This window comes from Rhinopithecus roxellana, chromosome 1 (genome assembly GCF_007565055.1).
Source record: "Rhinopithecus roxellana isolate Shanxi Qingling chromosome 1, ASM756505v1, whole genome shotgun sequence".
Taxonomy (NCBI): Eukaryota; Metazoa; Chordata; class Mammalia; order Primates; family Cercopithecidae; genus Rhinopithecus; species Rhinopithecus roxellana.
Window position 1 is genome coordinate 200,860,833 of NC_044549.1, and position 22,304 is coordinate 200,883,136.

A 22,304-nucleotide genomic window follows, 5' to 3' on the forward strand; every position below is an offset into this window, starting at 1 on the left:
GAACTTAGGGTCTGAGGGAGCTGTGAGAAGCAGAGCTCCTCAGACTGAGCTTACCACCCCCACCCTAGGATGTTTATCCAGGAAAGGGGCTGACCAGTGGGACAAAGGCCTGCCAGGAGGAGCCTGGCTGAGCTACTTTTCTGCTTTCCTACTCGAGACTCAGTTCTGACCTCACACATACATAGAGAAGATGTCCTTTCAGACAGGAAATAAGACAAAGTTCTCAGATGAGCACTAAAAGTCTAAACTAGAAAGTTATTTTATCCTGTCCCTGCATGTAAGACAGTGAATTAAAACCCAAAGTGCTCTGTGAAGAGGAGCAAGGTTGTCCTTGGAGGATACTCCTCCCAGCATGCAGGCCATATGTGTTCTCTGTCCTGGGTCCCAGCCTTGGAGTAGAGGGGCTGCAGCTCTAGGCAGGTGGTTGAGCAGCTCCACTACAGTAGGTTAGAGTTGCTGGTCTTGTCCTTTAAGGTACGGCGATGTGGTTCTATTTTCTATGTGCCTGCTGGAGACCCATCATGGTTTTCAAGTAATTATGCTGCACACAGAGGGAGGAGAAAACAGGAACTTATTATGAGGGATAGACTTAGCAGGGACTCAGACCAGGCCACTCACATTCACCCTATCATTCCTCCTGCAAACATCACAGGTTGTGGACAAGGATTCCTTCTGAGTAGCCCCAATTCTGTGAGAAATAACATTCCATTCAAACTCTTTCATTCTTTTATCCTAAAGAAAGTGTGTAAAACTATTTTAAAACAGTCTGGCAGGCATATTTGAAAGGGGCATGTAGGTTTCAAGGGCATACTTGAGAGTTTCTGACAGGGAACAGGTTCAGAAAGAAAAGAAGAGGGTTCTATCTCCAGAGGAGTTAGGGGCCAGGTATTCAGAAGGGCCCTCTCTTTGCCACTGCAATCAATCAGATGTTCACAAATTATACCTCTTTAATGTATTGCTAGGCTCTTAGAAAGCAGGTGAAAACTGTGGGCTGAAACAGAGACAGTGGGCTATAAGCCAGCAAATGCTAAAACTAGCTTGGAACATGGAATCTTAGGTTCCCCACAAAGTAGGAGTCCGAACTGAAGCTCCCGTATTAAACTGGAATTCTTGAAGAGGGTTAAAATGGTCCTGGGTTGGTAATGCCTTACGGCTACCTGCAGAAAGCAAGTGCAAACCTTTTCAGTGGGAAAATAACTTCAATTTATGTGTTTAGGTCTCCTTGAGCTTAAGTTCAGTCAAACACAAGCTCACGATTTCAATACACACACACACACACACACACACACACACACACACACACGCCACCGTCAAGCCACCATGAGACTCAGTAAAACAGGAAACAGATTTTGACCATGAAAAATCTGATCTATACATTTCCTATATAAAAAAATATATATATATATATATTTATTTATTATTTATTTTATTTTTTTGAGACGGAGTCTCACTCTGTCACCCAGGCTGGAGTGCAGTGGCCGGATCTCAGCTCACTGCAAGCTCTGCTTTCCGGGTTCATGCCATTCTCCTGCCTCAGCCTCCCAAGTAGCTGGGACTACAGGCGCCCGCCACCTCGCCCGGTTAGTTTTTTGTATTTTTTAGTAGAGACAGGGTTTCACCGTGTTAGCCAGGATGGTCTCGATCTCCTGACCTCGTGATCCGCCCGTCTCGGCCTCCCAGAGTGCTGGGATTACAGGCTTGAGCCACCGTGCCCGGCCAAAAATATGTATTTAAATAACTATAACATAGAATTGAAAGAACATGGAATGGTTCAAGTATAACATTTGCATAAAAAGTTTGTGCATGGACATATCTTAAACATTAAAAATGGCCAATACAGAGAATTCTAGAGATTGGGGAATGATGAGAGAATAGAATTTTGACTGTAGAAATACAGGATTCCTCTGCTTAATGATTTAGAATTTGTTTATTTTTTTGAGACAGAGTCTCGCTCTGTCACCCAGGCTGGAGTACAGTGGCGCAATCTCGGCTCACTACAACCTCCGCCTCCCAGGTTTAAGTGATTCTCCTGCCTCATCCTCCTGAGTAGCTGGGATTACACATGTGCACCACCATCCCCAGCTAGTTTTTGTGTTTTTAGTAAAGACGAGGTTTCATTATGTTGGCCAGGCTGGTCTTGAACTCCTGACCTTAAGTGATCCGCCCACCTCAGTCTCCCAAAGTGCTGGGATTACAGGCATGAGCCACCAGGCCTGGTGAGTTGTACATTTTAAATGGGCGAATTGTATGGTATGCAAGTTCTATTTCAATAAAGCTTTTTAAAAAGCATAAAATAAGGATTTATTTAAAATAACTAGCTGGGCATAGGGGCTCACGCCCATGATCCCAGCACTTTGGGAAGCTGAGGTGAGAGGATTGCTTGAGCCCAGGATCTCAAGGCTGCAGTGAGCTATGATCGTGTCACTGCACTCCCTCCAGCTTGGGTGACAGAGCAAGACCTTGTCCAAAAAAAAAAGTAAGTCCTGGTGCAGTGGCTCATGCCTGTAATCCCAGCACTTTGGAAGGCCCAGGCAGCAGGATTCCCTGAGTCTAGGAACTGGAGACCAGCCTGAGCAACAAAGGGAGACCCTGTCTCTATTTAAAAAATTGTTTTTAATTAAAAAGAAAATGCCAGGCGCGGTGGCTCACGCCTGTAACCCCAGCACTTTGGGAGGCCGAAGTGAGCAGATCACCTGAGGTTGGAAGTTTAAGACCAGCCTGACCAACAGGAAAAACCCCATCTCTACTAAAAATACAAAATTAGCCAGGAGTGGTGGCGCATGCCTGTAATCCTAGCTACTTGGGAGGCTGAGGCAGGAGAATCGCTTGAACTCAGGAGGCAGAGGTTGCAGTGAGCTGAGACTGTGCCATTGCACTCCAGCCTGGGCAACAAGAGTGAAACTCCATCTCAAAAAAATAAATAAATAAATAAAATAAAATAAAATAAATAAGAAAAAGAAAAGAGGCCAGGCTGAGGCCGGAGAATGGCGTGAACCCGGGAGGCGGAGCTTGCAGTGAGCTGAGATCCCGCCACTGCACTCCAGCCTGGGGCGACATAGCGAGACTCCATCTCAAGAATAAAAAAAAAGAAAAGAAGAAAAAGAAAAGAAAAGAAAGAGAAAAAAATAAGACCAAGCATATTTGAAGGAGAACCAAATACAATGTTTAGATGTAGGAGATGAAACACAACTGAAGAGTGTATTAATAAACTAAAAGAGGAATCTAAAGAAGCTACCAGGCCAGGCGCGGTGGCTCATGCCTGTAATCCCAGCACTTTGGGAGGCCAAAGCGTGCGGATCATGTGGTCAGGAATTCAAGACCAGCCTGGCCAACATGGTGAAACCCCGTTTCTACTAAAAACACTAACATTAGCCAGGTGTGGTGGCGTGCACCTGTAATCCCAGCTACTCAGGAGGCTGAGGCAGGAGAATCGCTTAAACCTGGAAGGCGGAGGTTGCAATGAGCCAAGATCACACCATTGCACTCCAGCCTGGGTGACAGAGGAAGACTCCATCTTGAGGGGGGGAAAAAAGAAATTACCCAGGCTGGGCATGGTGGCTCATGCCTCTAAACCCAGCCCTTTGGGAAGCCAAGGCGGGTGGATCATGAGGTCAGGAGTTTGAGACCAGCCTGGCCAACATGGTAAAACCCTGTCTGTATTAAAAATACAAAAATTAGCCAGGTATGGTGGTACACGCCTATAATCCCAGCTACTTGGGAGGCTGAGGCAGGAGAATCCCTTAGAACCCAGCGGGTGGAGGCTGCAGTGAGCTGAGATTGTGGCATTTCACTTCAGCCTGGGTGACAGAGCAAAACTCCGTCTCAAAAAAAAAGTTACCTAAATTACAGCATACAGAGATGAGGAGCTGGAAGAAACATAAGATATTTTAAGAGGTACAGAGGACAGGATGAAATAAAATACATTTAATCAGAGTCCTAGGAATGAGAATAGAAAGAAAAGGGAGGCAGTATGCAAAAAGATAACAGTTTCAATATCCCTTTCATGATTGAGAAAAAAAATACACACTCAATGAATAGGAACAGAAAAGAACGTCTTCAACCTAATAAAAAGCAGGTTCTAAGGTAAAGCCTGTAAGTGTGCTACCCCAAGTGTGGTCCTGGACTAGCAGCATGGACATCATTTGGGAGTTTATTCAAAATATAGAATCTCAGGCTCCATCAGTATCTGCTCTTTTTTTTTTTTTTTTTTTTTTTTTTTAGACAGAGTCTCTCTTCATTGCCCAGGTTGGAGTGCAGTGGTGCAAGCTTGGCTCACTGCAACCTCCACCTCCCTGGTTTAAGAGATTCTCACGCCTCAGCCTCCCAAGTAGCTGGGATTACAGGCATGCACCACCACAGCTGGCTAATTTTTGTATTTTTGGTAGAGATGGGGTTTCACCACATTGGCCAGGCTGGTCTTGAACTCCTGGCCTCAAATGATCTGCCCGCCTCAGCCTCCCAAAGTACTGGGATTATAGGCATGAGCTATTGCTACCGGCCATTTGCATTCTGAAAAGACCGCCAGTGATTTGTGTGCACAGCACAGGATGAGACATGCTGCTCTATGGGACCTTCAGAATCCATGTAAGAAACCCCTATGCTTAAGCCTCTCTGGATGGGCTTCAGCTCCTCACAACCATCAGGTCAGTGAAGATGTCAGCTTAATCCTAAATGTAAAGAGTGAAGTTAACTGGGGGAAATGATGACACAAAATCCAGAAACTAAGAAAAAGAAAACCGATAAACTCGTGCCATGGTCTAAATGTCAGTGTCTCCCCAACATTCGTATGTTGAAAGCTAACCCCCACGGCAATGCTATGAAGAGGTGAGGGCTTTGAGAGGTGACAGGTCTTGAGGGTTCTACCCTCAGGGATGGGATTAGTGCCCTATAAAAGGGGCCTGAGGGAGCTCATTAGTTTATTGCACTTCTGCTGTGTGAGGACACAACTAAAAGGCACCACCTCTGAAGTGGAGGGTAAACCCTTACTAGCCCATATCTGCTGATGCCTTGATGTTACACTTGCCAGCTTCTGGAACTGTGAGCAATACATTTCTGCTGGGTTTTTTTTGTTTTTGTTTTTTGGTGGAGTCTCACTCTGTCGCCCAGGCTGAAATGCAGTGGCACGATCTTGGTTCACTGCAACCTCCACCTCCTGGGTTCAAGCAATTCTCCTCCCTCAGCCTCCCAAATAGCTGGAACTACAGGCATGCGCCACCAGGCCCAGCTAATTTTTGTATTTTTAGTAGAGATAAGGTTTCACCATGTTGGCCAGGCTGGTCTCGAACTCCTGATCTCAAGTGATCCACCCACCTCAGCCTCCTAAAGTGCTGGGATTACAGGCATGAGCCACTGCGCCCAGCCCATTTCTGCTGTTTAGAAGTTCCCCGGTCTGAGGTATTTTGTTACAGCAGCCTAAATGGAGTAAGCTTGATTTCTTAAAAATAACAAAATACCTACAAAAAACCATAAGGAAAGTCAAAAGACAAATGACAAACAGGAAAAAATAGTTGTAAATCATATCACAAAGAGCTAATTTCTTGGTCAGGTGCAGTGGCTCATATCTGTAATCCCAGCACTTTGGGAGGCCAAGGTGGGTGGATGACCTGAGGTCAGGAGTTCGAGACCAGCCTGGCCAATATGGTGAAACTCCGTCTCTACTTAAAATACAAAAAAATTAGCTGGGTGTGGTTGCAGGTGCCTGTAGTCCCAGTTATTCAGGAGGCTGAGGCAGGAGAATAGTTTGAGCCCAGAGGCAGAAGTTGCAGTGAGCCAAGATTGTGCCACTGCACTCCAGCCTGGGTGACAGAGTGAGACTCTGTCTCCAAAAAAAAAAAAAAAAAAAAAAAAAAATTCCTAAAAATTAGTAAGAAAAAACTGGCCAGGTACAATGGCTCATGTCTGTAATCCCAGCACTTTGGGAGGCCAGGGCAGGCAGATCACTTGAGCCCAGGTGTTTGAGACCAGCCTAGGCAACATGGCAAAATCCCGTCTCTACCAAAAAAAAAAAAAACAAATTTAGCTGGGCATGTGGTGCACGCCTATAGTCCCAGCTACTTGGGAGGCTGAGGTGGGAGGATTGCTTCAATCTGTGAGGTCGAGGCTGTAATGAGCCATGATCATGCCACTGCACTCTAGCCTGGGCAACAGAGTGCAACACTGTCTCAAAAGAAAGAAAAAGGAAAAAAAAAAAAAGGACACAGAAGCACCTATAGGTTGACACGGCATGATCTTCAGGATGTGTTGCTAAGTAGAAAAAGCATGATGCAGAAAACTGAGGGGAAGCCAGGCACAGTGGCTCACATCTGTAATCCCAGCACTTTGGAAGGCCGAAGTGGGTGGATCCCCTGGGGTCAGGAGTTCGAGACCAGCCTGACCAACATGGTGAACCTCCATCTCTACTAAAAATACAAAAAAGTAGCCGGGCATGGTGGCACACCTGTAATCCCAGCTACTCAGGAGGCTGAGGCAGGAGAATCACTTGAACCCGGGAGGCAGAGGTTGCAGTGAGCTAAGATTGCACCACTGCACTCCAGCCTGGGTAATAAGAGTGAAATTCTGTACCCCTCAACAAAAAAAAAAAAAAAAAAAGAGAGAGAGAGGGAGAGAATGGAAGGAAGGAAGGAAGGAAGGAAGGAAGGAAGGAAGGAAGGAAGGAAGGAAGGAAGGAAGGAAGGAAGGAAGGAAGGGAGGGAGAAAACTGAGGGGAACACTAGAAACAAGTGATGCGGTGCCCTGTCAGAGGGGTTGCCAGGATCTGAAACAAGTGACAGGGGTGCCCTATCAGAGGGGGTTGCCGGGAGCTGATAGATGGGGACAGTGTTTGTACTTTCTTTTTTATTTTTGGAGACGGAGTCACTCACTCTGTCACCCAGGCTGGAGTTAATGGTGCAATCTCTGCTCACTGCGACCTCCGCCTCCCAGGTTCCAGCAATTGTCCTGCCTCAGCCTCTCCAGTGGCTGGGACTACAGTAGCACGCTGCCACACCCAGCTAAGTTTTTGTATTTTAGTAAAGACAGGGTTTCACCATGTTGCCCAGGCTGGTCTCGAACTCCTGAGCTCAGGCAATACACCTGGTTCAGCCGCCCAAAGTGCTAGAATTATAGGCTTGAGCCACCGTGCCCAGCCAGAGCCACTGTGCCCAGCATTTTTTCTTCTTTTTTTATATAGAGTTTCGTTTTGTTGCACAGGCTGGAGTAAAGTGGTGTGATCTTGGCTCAGTGCAACCTCTACCTCCCAGGTTCAAGCGATTCTCCTGCCTCAGCCTCCTGAGTAGCTGGGATTACAAACATGTGCCTGGCTAATTTTTTGTATTTTTAGTAGAGACAGGGTTTCATCATGTTGCCCAGGCTGGTCTTGAACTCCTGACCTCAAGTGATCCACCCACCTCAGCCTCCCAAACTGCTTGGATTACAGGCGTGAGCCACCGTGCCCAGCCATGTACTTTCATGCTTTCTTAATGTTTGAAACACCTGAATGTATCACCTATTGAGTATGTTAATAAATAACTACAAAAATATTTGTGAAAGAATGAACTCACTTGGGTATCTGCCCTGTGTGCATCTGCCACTTGCTGTATAAGCACTGCCTCTGCACGAACAGGAGTATGCAGTGCACAGGGCCCTCTGTGTTCTAGGTCTAGGCCAGGCCTTAGTAGAGTGGAGACCCTCTGCACCAGCCAAACCTGCTCGAGGAGGAGAGTACCCCACCCAATCTATAGCTAACACCATGTCTAGCTATGCCTCAGCTGCATGTGATCCTCTGTCCCCTGCCACCTGTGCAGAGTGGACCCTGTTGGTCCTCCCTGACAGGTGGAAGCCTCAGGGGATCCCTGGGCCTTGTGCTGCGAACCATACATAGGCTAGTCAGTACTGACCAGCCATGTCTTGGCCTGGCCATGGTTGGTGGGATTCCTCTAGGGTCCAGCCCAGTTGCAGTCCAGTTGGCAGAAGACACCCACTGACTGAGGGTGACTAATCTCCTTGGAATGGCATTATTCCTCCCTTACCTCTCTAAAGTAGGGAATATGATCCTGGGTTTCCTAATCATGAGGTCACTGAGGTCCCCAGCCTCCTGGAGACATAGGCCTCTGAGTTACCTTCTGCTCTGTCTTGACTTTGGCATTGTAGAAGGAGATGGAATCAGGGCCCTCAGGAAGCACCCTCTGCTGCAGCTGGCTGAATTTGTCCTGGTCATCTTCTCCCTGGGGGAGGACAGTCTCTTTAGCATGGTATTGTCAGGATATACCCTAGCAGAGCCTGTGATGGGCATCAGGGCGGTCCCTTGCTGGGTTTGTGCCATAGACCACCATACCGAAAGGGCATCTCACAGCCCTCCAGCCCCCACGTCTGTCAGTGTTCCCACAGACAACCTGTAACTGCTGCCTGAGCAGGATGAACTGCTTTAGAAAGGTGGCAGTAGCAAGAGTGGTATTTTCCCCCATCCCTTGGTAACCAAGGAGAGACCTGTATCTGCCCACCTGCCTGGGCTGGCTGTGGAGAGGCTGGGTGCACCACACACACTGCCATGTTTGTGACGAGAACAGAGATCAAGGCACTGCCCATTGCCCCACGCTCAACCACTGCCACACTCCTGCCCTTGTGCTGCTCACCAGAGACACAATCCTGTTCACAGGGACCATGCCTGGCCGGATGGTGCCGCCTGGCTTCAATGCCATCTGCATGTCCTCAGGGATGACAAAGGACTCATTGTACCAGATGTCAAATTCTACAAGGAGGTGAGGAGACAGAACCTGAGGAAGCTGGTAAGGGCTGTGTGCTCTCATCTGTCTTATATCTGTTGCAGACTCACCACCTGTTTACTTTCTGCTCCAGGGTCTTACCCTGTCCCCCTCTCCATCTCTGGCCCTCACAGTCCTGGGAACCACACATCTGAAGCCCCTGCCCAGCCTCTGGCTCTGCCAGAGAGAAACTCTGAGGGTGCTTCCAGAACTCAGGCTGTGGCCTCTCCCTGAGCCTCCTTGTACCTCAGGTGGCGGCCAACCTTCCCAACTGTCGCACCCATGAGCAGGCGGTGGCGACACTGATCCACTAGGTGCTGGCAATACTGGATCTCAGCCCTGAGGTCACGCAGGTCCTGGTACTCGCTGCGGTACTGCTTCTTGAGGTCTTTGAGCTTCAGGATTAGCAGGAATTCCTCCTCATCGATGATCATCAGCCCCTTGTTTTCATACTCGCCTGCAAGGTGATGGAAGAAGTCAGGAAATGAGGTGTTCACCTGAAATTGGGGGAGGAAGGGATTCCAGAAGGCGGGCACAGAGCTGGCAAATCATGAAGACAGGAGACCACAGGCAGGGCTGGGCCATGGCAAGGAGATGGGTAAAGCACAAGAAGGCCAGGCTGCCAGGGCATAATCTCACAGGGAGGGGAGCTCAGCTCAGTGGGGCCACACTGGCATTTTAGGACAAACAGGAGCAGAGGGCAGGGGAAGGTGCAGAAGGCCCATGCTCCATGCTCATTTTATTTAAAACTCTATTAGCCAAAGATATTTAGTAAGCACTCCTAGTATACAAATGTCTATTTTTCTTGTAAATTACATCTACAAACTGCCATCACTGGCTAGTACTATAATGCACTTGGGCAAGGCTCCTTATTAACAGCAGATGTTCAAATTGTCTCTTGCTGATTCCCACATCCACCAGCTACTTTCTTTTTTTTTTTTTCCTGTTTGAGATGGAATCTTGCCTTGTTGCCCAGGCTAGAGTGCAGTGGCACAATCTCAACTCACTGCAACCTCCATCTCCCAGGTTCAAGCGATTCTCCTCCCTCAGCCTCCTGAATAACTGGGATTACAGGCATGCGCCACCACGCCCAGCTAAGTTTATAGTTTTAGCAGAGACGGGGTTTCACCATGTTGCCCAGGCTGGTCTTGAATTCCTGACCTCAGGTGATCCGCCCACCTCAGCCTCCCAAAGTGGTGGGATTACAGGCGTGAGCCACCATGCGCAGGTCACCAGCTACCTTCTTGTTAGAGATGATTAGACATCTATATCGTGTTGAGTAGCTGTCAAAGGGCTCCAGGGACAAGGGTTAGTGCTATTCGTCTCTTTGCAAGGATCTTTTAAGGTCTGTCAGTTCAGTGACAGTTGTTGGGTTAACATAAAACAATATGATGTGCAAAGCCATTCACCCTGCTCTCCACTGCTCACAGCACCTGAAAGCTTAGCAAAGGCATCACATCGATCCCCATCCCCAAGTGTAAGGCAAGTGTGTTCTGCACATGACCTGAGGTGTGTGGCTGGGGTGCATGAGGCAGCCCCCAGATGCTAGAGGAAAGTGTTAGCACTTCCACTGATGTTTATTGGGAAAAAAGTGAGACACATTAAAAGTCACTAATGGAGTCATTAATGGAAAAGCAAGTGTCTTGACTTTGGGATCTGGGATCTGGAGTGGGGAGTGGGAGTTACCCTCACCAAGTGCCTCACCTTCAGTGCGGAGCAATCTGCTGTGGTCTCTATGCTGTGGGAGGTCTCTGATGTGATTATTTGAATAAGCCACAATCCTTTACAGAGTAGAGTCTTTACAGTACTCTGTTGAGATGGGGAGTAACTGTGAACATCTTTTGTTCTACTCAGAGAATGTCTGATTATCTCCAGGAAAAAAAAGAGTTGAATTAAAGATGATTTTACATTTTTACATTTTTCTTTTTTTCTTTTCTTTGTTTCTTTTTCTTTTTCTTGAATTACTGGCCTCAAGTAATCCTCCTGCTTCAGCCTGTCAAATAGCTGGAATTACAGGCATATGCCACCACAACTGGCAATTTTGTATTTTTCTTTTACAAAAGACTAATGTTCCAAATATGCTGACCTTTCTGGGTCAACAAGTGGCTAACAATCATAAGGTATCTAAGAGATTGATTGATTGATTGATTTGACAGGGCCTCACTCTGTCGCCAAAGCTAAAGTTCAGTGACATGATCATGGCTCACTGCAACCTCAACCTTCTTGGCTCAGGTGATCCTTTCACCATGCCTCCCAAGTAACTGAGACTATAGGCATGTGCCACCACGCCCAGCTAATTTTTTATGTTTTTTTTGTAGAGACAGGGTCTCACTGTGTTGCCCAGGCTGGTCTCAAACTCCTGTGCTCAAGCAATCCACACACCTCGGCCTCCCAAAGTGCTGAGATTACAGGTGTGAGCCACCTTGCCTGGCCTAGGAGATATGACTTTACTTGATCTGTTCAAGTAAATTCAATAAAATAAAGGTATTTTATTAATATTTTAATAATCAGTGGAAAAACACTACTTTTGGAGGACAGCACAAAAATGAGTTTTTTTTGATACTGATAGATAAAATTTTAAATATTAAAAATTTGTTGGGTCAGGCGCTGTGGCTCACACCTGTAATCCCACCACTTTGGGAGGCTGAGAAGGGAGGATCACGAGGTCAGGAGATTGAGACGATCCTGGCTAACATGGTGAAATCCCGTCTCTACTAAAAATACAAAAAATTAGCCGGGCATGTTGGCAGGTGCCTGTAGTCCCAGTTACTCAGGAGGCTGAGGCAGGAGAATGGCGTGAATCCAGGAGGTGGAGCTTGCAGTGAGCCGAGATCATGCCACTGCACTTCAGCCTGGGCAACAGAGCGAGACTCTGTCACACACACACAAAAAAATTTTTTTGGCCGGGTGCAGTGGCTCACACCTGTAATCCCAGCACTTTGGGAGGCTGAAGTGGGCAGATCACCTGAGGTCGGGAGTTCAAGACCAGCCTGATGAACATGAAGAAACCCTGTCTCCACTAAAAATAAAAATTAGCTGGGCGTGGTGGCGCATGCCTGTAATCACAGCTACTTGGGAGGCTGAGGCAGCAGAATTGCTTGAACCCGGGAGGCAGAGGTTGCAGTGAGCCAAGATCGTGCCATTGCACTCCAGCCTCGGCAACAAGAGTGAAACTCTGTCTCAAAAAAGAAAAAAAAATAATTTTAATGTCTTCCTCATCTCATCCTTTGAAACTGTCCACTCTCAGGTATATTTAGGAGTACATGATATGCCAGCATAGCATGCATATATTTTATCTTAAATATGTAATAAGGGGCTGTATGTTCAAAGAAAGTGTGAGCAGAGAGGACAAAGAAGTGCTTGTTTGTCCCATAAAATCTTCACCATGTCCTCTCCCTGTGGTTCTGGATAGGGGTATGTCTATAGCCACCATCACTGGCCTTCTCCAGCTTCCCAGACCCGTGGAGGGCTTTGCCCTTAGAAATAGCATGTCATAATTGGTCTGTGAGGTATAAGAATGGCCCCAAGAATTAGAACATAAAGTTGCCCTCTGAGAAATAATTGTTTAATTTCTTTTTTTCCGGGACAGTCTTGGTCTGTCACCCAGACTGGAGTGCAGTCGTGCAATCTTGCCTCACTGCAACCTCTGCCTCCTGGGTTCGAGCAATTTTCATGCCTCAGCCTCCCAAGATGCTGGGATTACAGGTGTGCGCCACCATACCCTGCTCCTCTGAGAAATAAATGAGTAAAATGCACCTTTTGTGAGATGATGTATCTGACTTGCAGGAATAAACCAAGTGACATCTGGAGATCACTTATGAAAGCTGGCCTGGAACAGGGTTGTGATTTAGTAAGGGAAAGCCCAGGAACCTGTGGTGTTTCCTGTCTGGAAGAAGGCAATAAGACTGAGCCAGGAGTGTGAAGAACAGTGTGGCCTCTGAACCACCTGTCCCAGAGTTGGAATTGTCACTCATTAAAATGCAGGTCCTGGGCCCTGCTCCATCTCTCCTCAGTCAGAACCACTTGCTGAGGGGCTGGGAATCTGCACTTGACCAGCCCTCCCAGATAAGTCATCTGAACACGCAAGCTTGATGGGCCTTAGCCCTCAGTGCAGGTGTGGGCGGTGCACACCACCAGGACAAGGACACTGGGTCAGGGTAACCAGGTGAGCACCCTCCCCACATTGGGGTCCTTTGTTCTTTGAGCCTGGAGCACCCTCTGCCACCTGCCCTAGGAGACAAGACTTTGACAGACCAGCACCGGTGTCACGGATTCAACATAGGGAATGGCCTTACTGAAAGTGAGTCCCTTGGCTCTCTAGCATCCATATTCTTGTTCCCTTACTTGGTTTTCCATAGTCCCCACCAGCAGCCCTACCTCAATCTGACCACCTGGAGCAGTGAGGAAACCACACAGAGACCCATGGACCTTATAGAAGTCACCAGCTACCCATCGCCCAGTGATACCTCTGCAGGACAAAAGGCCTGTTTCACCATGGACAGTAGCACATATGGGGTGGAAGGCCCAGCACCTAGGTCTGAGATAATGCAACAATGAGGGACCCACAGGCAGAGTCTGGCTGACAGGGGAGGACTCTGAGGCTCTCAGGGGCTGACCAGAGCTAAGTGATCTGACCTATGGGTGAAGGCCACACCCCAGCACCCCCACTGGCCCCTCTCATCTCAGTCCTCTAGTGCCAAGGGCTGTTCTGCTTCGACCAGCATGACTCTGAGACCCCAAAGCTCCCTAGCCATCTTTCCATCACATTTACCTTGCTTCTCCCGCAGTGACTTCTGGAAATCCAGGGCCTCCTTGGTCACATCAATCTCCCGCTTGATGGCATTGATGCGCTGCGTGGTCTCGCTGGCCCTTTTCCTCCGTTCATTCAAGATGGATTTGTTTTCTTTGAAAATTCGGTTGATCTCACTACCTCGCTCGTTCTTAAACTCCTCAAAGGCCACTGGTTTGGAGGGTGGGGTGTCGGGCCTTGAGATGCAAGGGTGAGACCAAAGAGGATAAATGAGGTGGCTGCCTTGGAGCCACCAGGCACTTCATCTTTCTTCCCTGGGGCTTCTGTGGGCAGGAGGCAGAAGTGCTGGGCACCACCTACCCCAGACAGGAGCTAAACTGTGTGTGAATCATTCCCTCCTCCTTGTTTTACTCAGCACATGTACAAGGTCACATGCCCATGGCAGAAAGGGAGGAAAGCAAGGAAAAGTATAAGAAACAAACAACAATAAGAAAAGAAAAGAACAATGGTGTATGGTGGTGTGTCTCCTTCTGGATTTCTTTCCTTCTTTTTTTTTTTTTTTGAGACAGAGTTTTGCTCTTGTTGCCCAGGCTAGAGGGCAATGGCGCAATCTCGGCTCACTACAACCCCCACCTCCTGGGTTCAAGCGATTCTGCTGCCTCAGCCTCCTGAGTAGCTGGGATTACAGGCATGCGTCACCACGCCCGGCTAATTTTTTAAATTTTAGTAGAGACTGGTTTTCTCCATGTTGGTCAGGCTGGTCTCGAACTCCCGACCTCAGGTGATCCACCCGCCTCGGCCTCGGCCTCCCAAAGTTCTAGGATTACAGGCATGAGCCACCACGCCTGGCCCTGGATTTCTTATATATATATATATATAAGAAATATGTGTATATATATACACATACATATATAGTTTTTTTTTTTTGAGACAGCATCTTGCTCTGTTGCCCAGGCTGGAGTTCAGTAGCTCGATCATAGCTCACTGCAGCCTCAAGCACCTGGGCTCAATCAATTCTCGTGCCTCAGCCTCCTGAGTAGCTCAGATTACAGGCGTGTACTCCCATGCTCAGCTACCTTTTAATTTTTTATAGAGACAGACTCCCACTATGTTGCCCAAGCTCTCAAACTCCTGGATTTAAGCAATCCTTTCACCTTGGCAAACTGATGTGCTGGGATTACAAGCATGAGCCACCATGCCTGGCCTCTTTGATATATTTTTGAATGGCTAAAGCCATGCAGTATGTTTAATTTTACATCTTACTTTTTTCAAAAAAGCATCTCATGTTATTAAAAACCCTTTGAGAACTCTAGTTAATGAGTGTAAGATGAAGTGTTGGGGCAAGGGGAAGTGGATTGATGTGGGCAACTTTGAAATGCATCAAAAAAATAACATGGAGGAATAGAAGGATAGAGGCAGAATGAAAAAAGAATAGTAACATGTAAATTGTAGAATTGGGAGGATGCTTGGTGTACAGGTGTTCGCTGTACAATTATTTCAACTTCTCTGAATGTTTAGAAATGTTCATAGGCTGAAATTCTTCATGGACAACCCAATGGCAGAGAACAATTCACTTAGTGCCCTTTCCCTAGTGTTGGCTACTGACGGTGTTTCAAAAATAGATATATATTGCTTTTTAAATAAATGATGAAATACACATCTTTTGCATAAATCTTGTTTCACATCTATTTCCTTAGGATAGATCCTTAAAAACTCATCAGGGAGAGAGGCTGAGTGATTCGAGGAAAGGGAAGAGGTTATATTCTTTAATATCTTAAAAATTTTTAATCTTTTGAATGCAGTAATTGTACAAAAGATATATAACTTTAATTATTTAAATAATTGCTATTTGGAGGGTCTAAAATGATTCCACGTTTAATCGTACATCTTGGATGACTCCTGAGGTTGGATCATTTTGCAGGTGCATAGTCATGTTTCTTCCTTGGGGACTGTGCTCCTAGTCTTTGCCTATTATTCCTTATTTTATTTCTCTTTTATCTGCAGGTACTCTTTACATGTTGAGGATCACATATGGTTTTGTTTGATCTGGTGCAGAAGCTAACATTAGCTGATTACCTAATTGGGCGTAATTCCTCCTTCGGGGAGTCTGAGGGAAGGGGCTCAATGCTGGAAGTTTCCCGGTCCCGCGAAAGCATGTCTTTGACATCCCCATCTTTGGAGGATGGGACCAGCTGGGTCTTGGAGGTGGAAACGTAATCCAAGTCCTTCCCATTCACAGGGCTGCTGGCACCTTCCTTTCTTGCCAAGGAGCTGGAAGAAGGCATGGAAGCCCCAGGGTTCAGTCATGGGCAGTGAGGTATCTCAGATGTCAGGATAAGTGACCTTTCTCAGCACTCACTACACTGGGAGCCCCACCTCACTCAGCTCCCACCTTGTTCATATTCCTAGGTAAAAGCGCAAATAATGTGATGCTAAGCCAGGCAGATGTGGAGGAAGAAGAGGGCATTTTTCTCCCTTTTATCAGAACAAAGAGCCCGCAGTGGTCTTGGCAGGAGACGCTTGGGAAAAATGGGTACAATCTCCATGGATTGAAAGTATATGGACCTGTGGGATGGGCCACAGGTTCTCAGGAACCACCATGGCTGCTGAGGTCTGAGTCATACAGGCTGCCCTGGGAAGGACTGGCAGAGCCCCATACAGGGTGGGTCTGTCTGTGGACCAATGGTAAAGCAGGATGGCTCTGCCCTGCTGTTCTTTTTTTTTTTTTTTTTTTGAGACAGAGTCTACCTCTGTTGCCCAGGCTGGAGTGCAGTGGCGCGATCTCGGCTCACTGCAAGCTCCACCTCCCGGGTTCACACCATTCTCCTGCCTCAGCCTCCTGAGTAGCTGGGACTACAGGCACCCGCCACCACGCCCGGCTAATTTTTTTGTATTTTTAGTAGAGATGGGGTTTCTCCATGTTAGCCAGGATGGTCTCGATCTCCTGACCTCGTGATCCGCCCATCTCGGCCTCCCAAAGTGCCGGGATTACAGGCGTGAGCCACTGCACCCGGCCTGCCCTGCTGTTCTTACTGGTCCACACCCTGTTCTCCACACCAGCTCCCAGTAAAGTAGCTGTCCTCCCTGCCGAAGCAACAGTGCTTGGTGCCTTTCTCCAAGAAGAGGCAGATCTGAGGACTGAACTGGCAGGAGGATGCCCATGGCTCTTCCCAAAGTTCTGAGGATAGAAAATCTGTTTCTTCCTCTTTCATCCTCCTTGCAACAAGTGTGGCTCAGGGAACTGAGCCTCAACCCATCAACTACTGCACTGGTTATCCAGAAGCAGAACAGAGAGGGCTGGGGTGTGACTACACTCATGAAGAGGCAGGAAGAGGCCAGGGACACTGGCATCCTCTGCTGCCTGACTCCTGTCCTGTGTGTAACAGTTTTCTACAATTAGCTCTGGCCCATGGCCTGCACTCACTCACTTATCCTCACAACAACCTCAATGACTTGGATGCTATAATTATTTTTCCCATTTTGGAGATGCAGAAACAGGCACAGAATGGTTCTCATGTCTCACACGGGGTGACCCCTTGGGTGTGAGAAGTGCAGAGCAGGGAGGGGAGCCCGGGCGTCAGCTCCAGAGCCTGTGCTCTTACCCACCACTACACAGCACCCCAGGAGAGTGGGCTCACTAAGTGAACCTAAATGCTCTTCCCATCTTGCACATACAAACGAATCTTGCCTGAAAGGTGAACTGGAGTTTTAGGTGACTTGAGTGCCAGTCGGCAGGAAGACCCTAGTGAAGTGAGGGGAGGCAGTACAACATAAAGTACCAGAGGGCATGGGCTCTGGGGAGCTGGTCTAGCTTCTCGCTGCCATTCCACTAGTCATTGGTGGTGTAGCCTTGGGGAGTGACTTCCCCTCTCTAAGCCTCTGTTTCTTCATCAGTATAATGAAGACATTAACTCCCACCTCACCAGGTTGCTGTGAAGATGAGAGGTGATTCTTGTAGGGTTCCAAACCAACCCCAGCCCGGACCCCACAGACTTGCTAGTATTGGCAGCAGTGACGTCCATTGTGCCAACCCAGTAGCTGAGACACCGGGGGAAGGCGGGAACAGTGCACATCCTCCCATTCACCCACCGAGAAGGGCCAGCTGCTGACGAGGCAGAGCGGCAAGGTCACTCACCTAAGGGGCTCTTTGAACGTCTTCTTGGACTTGGCTTTCTTCCCAGGTTTGGTAGACAAAGGGGCGACTCCGAGTCCAAAGTTTTGTCTTTCAGGCTCACCCACTAGGTGGCCATCAACATCCACAAGCCCCGCCTACATAGAGAGGCCAGCCAAAGGTCTATGAGTTAGATTAAGGGCTTGGGCCCCTTGGGGACCCACATGTATATGGCCCAAGGCTCAGGGTGGACATGTTCACCATACACACCAAGGTTTGGCAGCTGCTGATGCCAGCCTCAGGCTGTCCCCAGTAGAGCGGTCCCTGATCACTCTGCCAAATGTTCACTTTCCACATGCACCCCCTCACCAGTATGGCACCTCATTCCATACTCTGGAGATTTAAAAGCTTATTTCCAACCTAATTCCAGGAATTTGTCTTTAATATTATTATCCATGTTTCTACCTTATGAAAATTATTTTTAATTCAAAAGTGGTTTACTCTTACACAGGTCGCCTGTGTTCATTCTGGTGTTACCTTTATCTGTTGCAATCCTAGCTCTGGTTTAATGCATAATACTTGCTGGCTCTGCAAAGGTCTGAGGATGGGAAATCTGAGGTGAGTGCTGTTGGCAAGTGGCAACTATGCTTACCTTCTGGATGGCAGAAATGGCTGCAAAGTCATTCCTGTCAATGAGGGTGTACTTCCTGCGCAAAGTGGACTCCACTTCCTGTTCCTGTTGGCTTGGGAGACAGCACGAGAGAACAGCTTGTACCTGGGGCCATGCTGAATCCACTGGGGTAAGAACCAAGTACTGGGGTTAAAAGTCATATGGGCAAGGTCCCTTGTATGGGGCCACACCTTCATCATGAACCAGACCAGACAAAAGGACAAAGGACTCACTTTCCCCTGCCCCATTGCATATACCCACTGTCCAACCCCCAAACCTGCAGGGGCCACCTTATGCCATGTGTATCTGCTCTAAGATGACACTTGATAAGGACTGTAAGCTTCACATGGGACCATGTGGGGTTCTGTCTTAGGTTCTGTCTCTAACAGGCCCCTTGGAATCATGTGACCAGCTTTAGTGACACCACCTAGCATAAGCTGCTTAGACTATGGGTATGTTTGCACCCAAGTAAACCACAAACGCCTCCTGAGGTGGGGGTGTGCAGCAATATTCACAAGGTGAATATTCACAACGCCCTGCTCTGGGCACACTCAGAGCTGGCACTCCATAAACACCTCCTGTCCAATTAATGAACTCACTGAATATCCACCAGGGACCCAGGCATGCCCCCAAGGACTCTAATTTGGCTCTTCATCCACAAGCATGAAGAGGATGCTCTTGGAGGCAAGTGTCCAGATCGCAGGAGATGAAAATGGCAGCCTGATGTAGGAGTGAGGCAGGGGTGGGGGTCTCTCACCTCAGAACCACCCGGAACTGGTTGAACACCTCCTTGATCTGTCTAAGGTTGATTATCTGGAGGGAAGAGAGCAAGGCAGAGGTTAGACCAAGGGCATCCATAGGGACCAGGTTGCATCTATGTTAGTAGAGAAATCAAGACCCCTTGGCTGACCCCTGGACCATCTGTCTCGAGAAGAGGATATTTGCACACAGCCTCTCAGCAAAGTGGCAGCCAAGCCCTCCTCCAGAGCAGAGAAACACCTGATTAATAATTTTAAAACTAAGTATTTGCTGAGGCTATAAAAACCACCTTTTCTAAGTAGAGACCTCTATAAAATGAATTGATTCTGTACCTTGAAAATACCTTCTAAAGTTTTTTTTTATAAATAAAACGTATTTCCTCAGCTTTCTCTTACTTCCAAAAGGCTCTGCCTGCTGTCTTCAGATGGAGCCCATTTATGGACCTGTCTTTATGGGCACAGACACACACACATGAGGCCGGAGGAAGGTTACTGGCCTCCCCCCAGGCCTAAAGCCCACAGCATTCCCCTTGACCAAGGGTTAATTTGGGACTGCCTCTCCTGTGAAGGCCAGAAGAGTCCATCCCTTAGTTGCCCCAGCCCTGCTTCTTGGAGCTGCCCATAGTAACAGCCAGGGGGGTCTGCCCATGTCTCCAAGAAGAGGGGTTCGATGGACTGCACTGTGAAAACAGGATGCAGCCTCTTCCCCCTGAGGACCCTTCCTTGTGGGGCAGTTTCCCCCTCCTTGGCCCACTCCAACATGGGCCCTGGGGTCTTCCTTGTAGACAACCAGCATGACCACTATCCTTTATCAGCTTCATTCTGCGGACACAGTCAAGCCACCCAGGTGTAGCAGTTCAGTTCATCACCACTCCGTTTCCCTCCCCACTAGGCAGGTAAGGCCACTGAAGTACACGAGGTTGAGTATTTTGCCAAGGTCACTTAGCAAAGAGGCAGCTGAAAGCAATCCCAGAAAGCCTGGCTCTAGGGCCTGTGCTTGTGCCCCTGAGATGAGCTGAAGGGTCCCTGACATCAAGAGTCCAGCACCACCCTCCACCCACTGCACCCATTCATGTGAGGTTCTCAGGCTAGAAGAGCATGCATTGGGGTGTGCCCAGGATAGGGAGGTCCAGGCTGGCTCAGCACAGTGGTCACAGAGGGGTTCCTTACATCGATCTCGTCCAGCGTCCCCTCTAGGTACCTCCGCACCTGGGAGTTGATCTCAGCAATCTGGATTTCATCCATGGGTTCATAGGTCACAAAGGTGCGGTTGGTCTTGAAGGAGGATGAAGAACATGTGGATAAGCAACAAGAACCCGAGCCCATGTGGGAGTGGCAGGGGCCATTCTGACAGGCAAAGTAGGGAGGCTGGGCACAGGCCCTGGCTGACCAAGCTGGCTCATTCCCTTCATCATCAGGTCCTGCCAGAAGGCCTAACACATAGGCCAGGTGCTGGGGTCAGAGATGGGTAATGGGGTCGGGGAGGAAAGGAAAGGCCCTTAGACATGGGGTCTGCTACTGCAGACAGAGGCTCTGCTGCCTGAGTCCCAGCAGACACTGCAGCATGAGAACTGCGAGGACGGGAGGTACGCGCTGCCTCTGCCTTGAGGCCCCTCAGGACCGCTGGAGGACTCTGCCCCCACCCCCTTGCTGCTGCCCCTTTCCTGCCACTCAGCCTGCCCCCTGACCCCACCTACCACTGGCCTTGACCCATTATGCTGTCTGCCCCTAGCCCCAGTTGCCCCTTACCCCAGCACCTCTGCCCTCCTTCCTTGCCTCTAGCCTCTTACCAGGCTGTCATGGATGGCCAGCTCCTGCTTGAGCAGTGCTAGTTCCTTCTCCAGGTTCTTGACCATTCTCTGCCGGGAAACATGGTAGGGTGGGGGCCGACAGGAAGGGTAATCAGAGAAGCTACCCTGTCTCTTCCACAGCAAGAGCACAATTCTTCATTCTGTGCCCAGACATCCCGGCCATTCCTGGATCCACAGGGTATGCTTTCAGCTTCTGGCGATTACCTCCCCACTGGTGACTCTTCCCCAACAGGGGTGAGTTTAGGGTCTGGGAGGACCTGAATAGTACCCTGGCCTTTGCTACTGGCAGCAAAAGAGACAGCACAAGCTACAGGGCCACCTCAAACCCCAACTCCCAGGAGCCCCAAGCTTCTTCCAGTCTACCAGGATAATGGCCCTTTTGGTGCAGCCTACAGACTCCAGAATGCTTTCTCTTTTTTTGAGACAGAGTTTTGCTCTTGTCGCCCAGGCTGGAGTGCATTGGTGTGGTCTCAGCTCACTGCAATCACTCCTGGGTTCAAGTGATTCTCTTGGCTCAGCCTACTGAGTAGCTGGGATTACAGTTGCCCACCACCACACCCAGCTAATTTTTATAATTTTAGTAGAGATAAGGTTTCACCATGTTGGCCAGGGTGGTCTCAAACTCCGGACCTCAGGTGATCCGCCCACCTCAGCCTCCCACAGTGCTGGGATTACAGGCATGAGCCACCGTACCCAGCACCAGAATGCTTTCTTTTTAGAGACAGGCTCTTGCTCTGTCCTCCAGGCTGGAGTGCAGTGTCACCATCATGGGTCACTGCAGCCTCAACCTCCTGGGCTCAAGCAATCCTCTCACCTCAGCCTCCTGAGTAGGTCATGCTACAGGTACACACTGCTATACCCAGCTAATTTTTGTAGAGACAGGGGTCCCACTATGTTGCTCATGCTGGTATCAAACTTGTGGGCTCAGGCAATCCTCTTGCCTCGGACTCCCAAAGGCTGGGATTACAGGTGTGAACCATCATGCCTGGCCTCCAGGATGCTTTCTATGCATGGTTATAACCCTCATCCTTTTACCCTCATCCTCACCAACCACTGCATGAACATATCACCACTCCCCAATGATAATCATGTATGTCACCTCTTTTTATTTTTATTTTTATTTTTATTTTTTTTTTTTTTTTTTTTATTTTTTATTTTTGAGACGGAGTCTCGCTCTGTTGCCCAGGCTGGAGTGCAGTGGCGCAATCTCGGCTCACTGCAAGCTCCATCTCCCGGGTTCCCGCCATTCTCCTGCCTCAGCCTCCCGAGTAGCTGGGACTACAGGCGCCCGCCACCACGCCCGGCTAGTTTTTTCTTTTTGTATTTTTAGTAGAGACGGGGTTTCACCGTGTTAGCCAGGATGGTCTCGATCTCCTGACCTCGTGATCCGCCCGTCTCGGCCTCCCAAAGTGCTGGGATTACAGGCTTGAGCCACCGCGCCCGGCCTATTTTTATTTTTTTTAAAG

The 22,304-nt window shown here is 48.6% G+C and overlaps 1 protein-coding gene across 2 annotated transcripts in view; it reads right to left on the reverse strand.

The window, feature by feature from the left end:
• Positions 1 to 237: 237 nt before the first annotated feature.
• The window catches only part of KIF9 (kinesin family member 9), a 53,479-nt gene continuing 31,412 nt past the window's right edge, over positions 238 to 22,304 (reverse strand). For both annotated transcript variants that reach the window (XM_010374754.2, XM_010374753.2), the window contains exons 11-21: positions 20,818 to 20,886; positions 20,198 to 20,302; positions 19,027 to 19,082; positions 18,252 to 18,342; positions 17,624 to 17,757; positions 15,565 to 15,759; positions 13,510 to 13,724; positions 9,019 to 9,195; positions 8,610 to 8,725; positions 8,097 to 8,201; positions 238 to 541 (exon numbers count right to left, since the gene is read on the reverse strand). In XM_010374754.2, the coding sequence (XP_010373056.1) occupies positions 491 to 541; positions 8,097 to 8,201; positions 8,610 to 8,725; positions 9,019 to 9,195; positions 13,510 to 13,724; positions 15,565 to 15,759; positions 17,624 to 17,757; positions 18,252 to 18,342; positions 19,027 to 19,082; positions 20,198 to 20,302; positions 20,818 to 20,886 (1,314 nt within the window). In that variant the 3' untranslated portion in view covers positions 238 to 490. The remainder of the gene's footprint in view (positions 542 to 8,096; positions 8,202 to 8,609; positions 8,726 to 9,018; positions 9,196 to 13,509; positions 13,725 to 15,564; positions 15,760 to 17,623; positions 17,758 to 18,251; positions 18,343 to 19,026; positions 19,083 to 20,197; positions 20,303 to 20,817; positions 20,887 to 22,304) is intronic.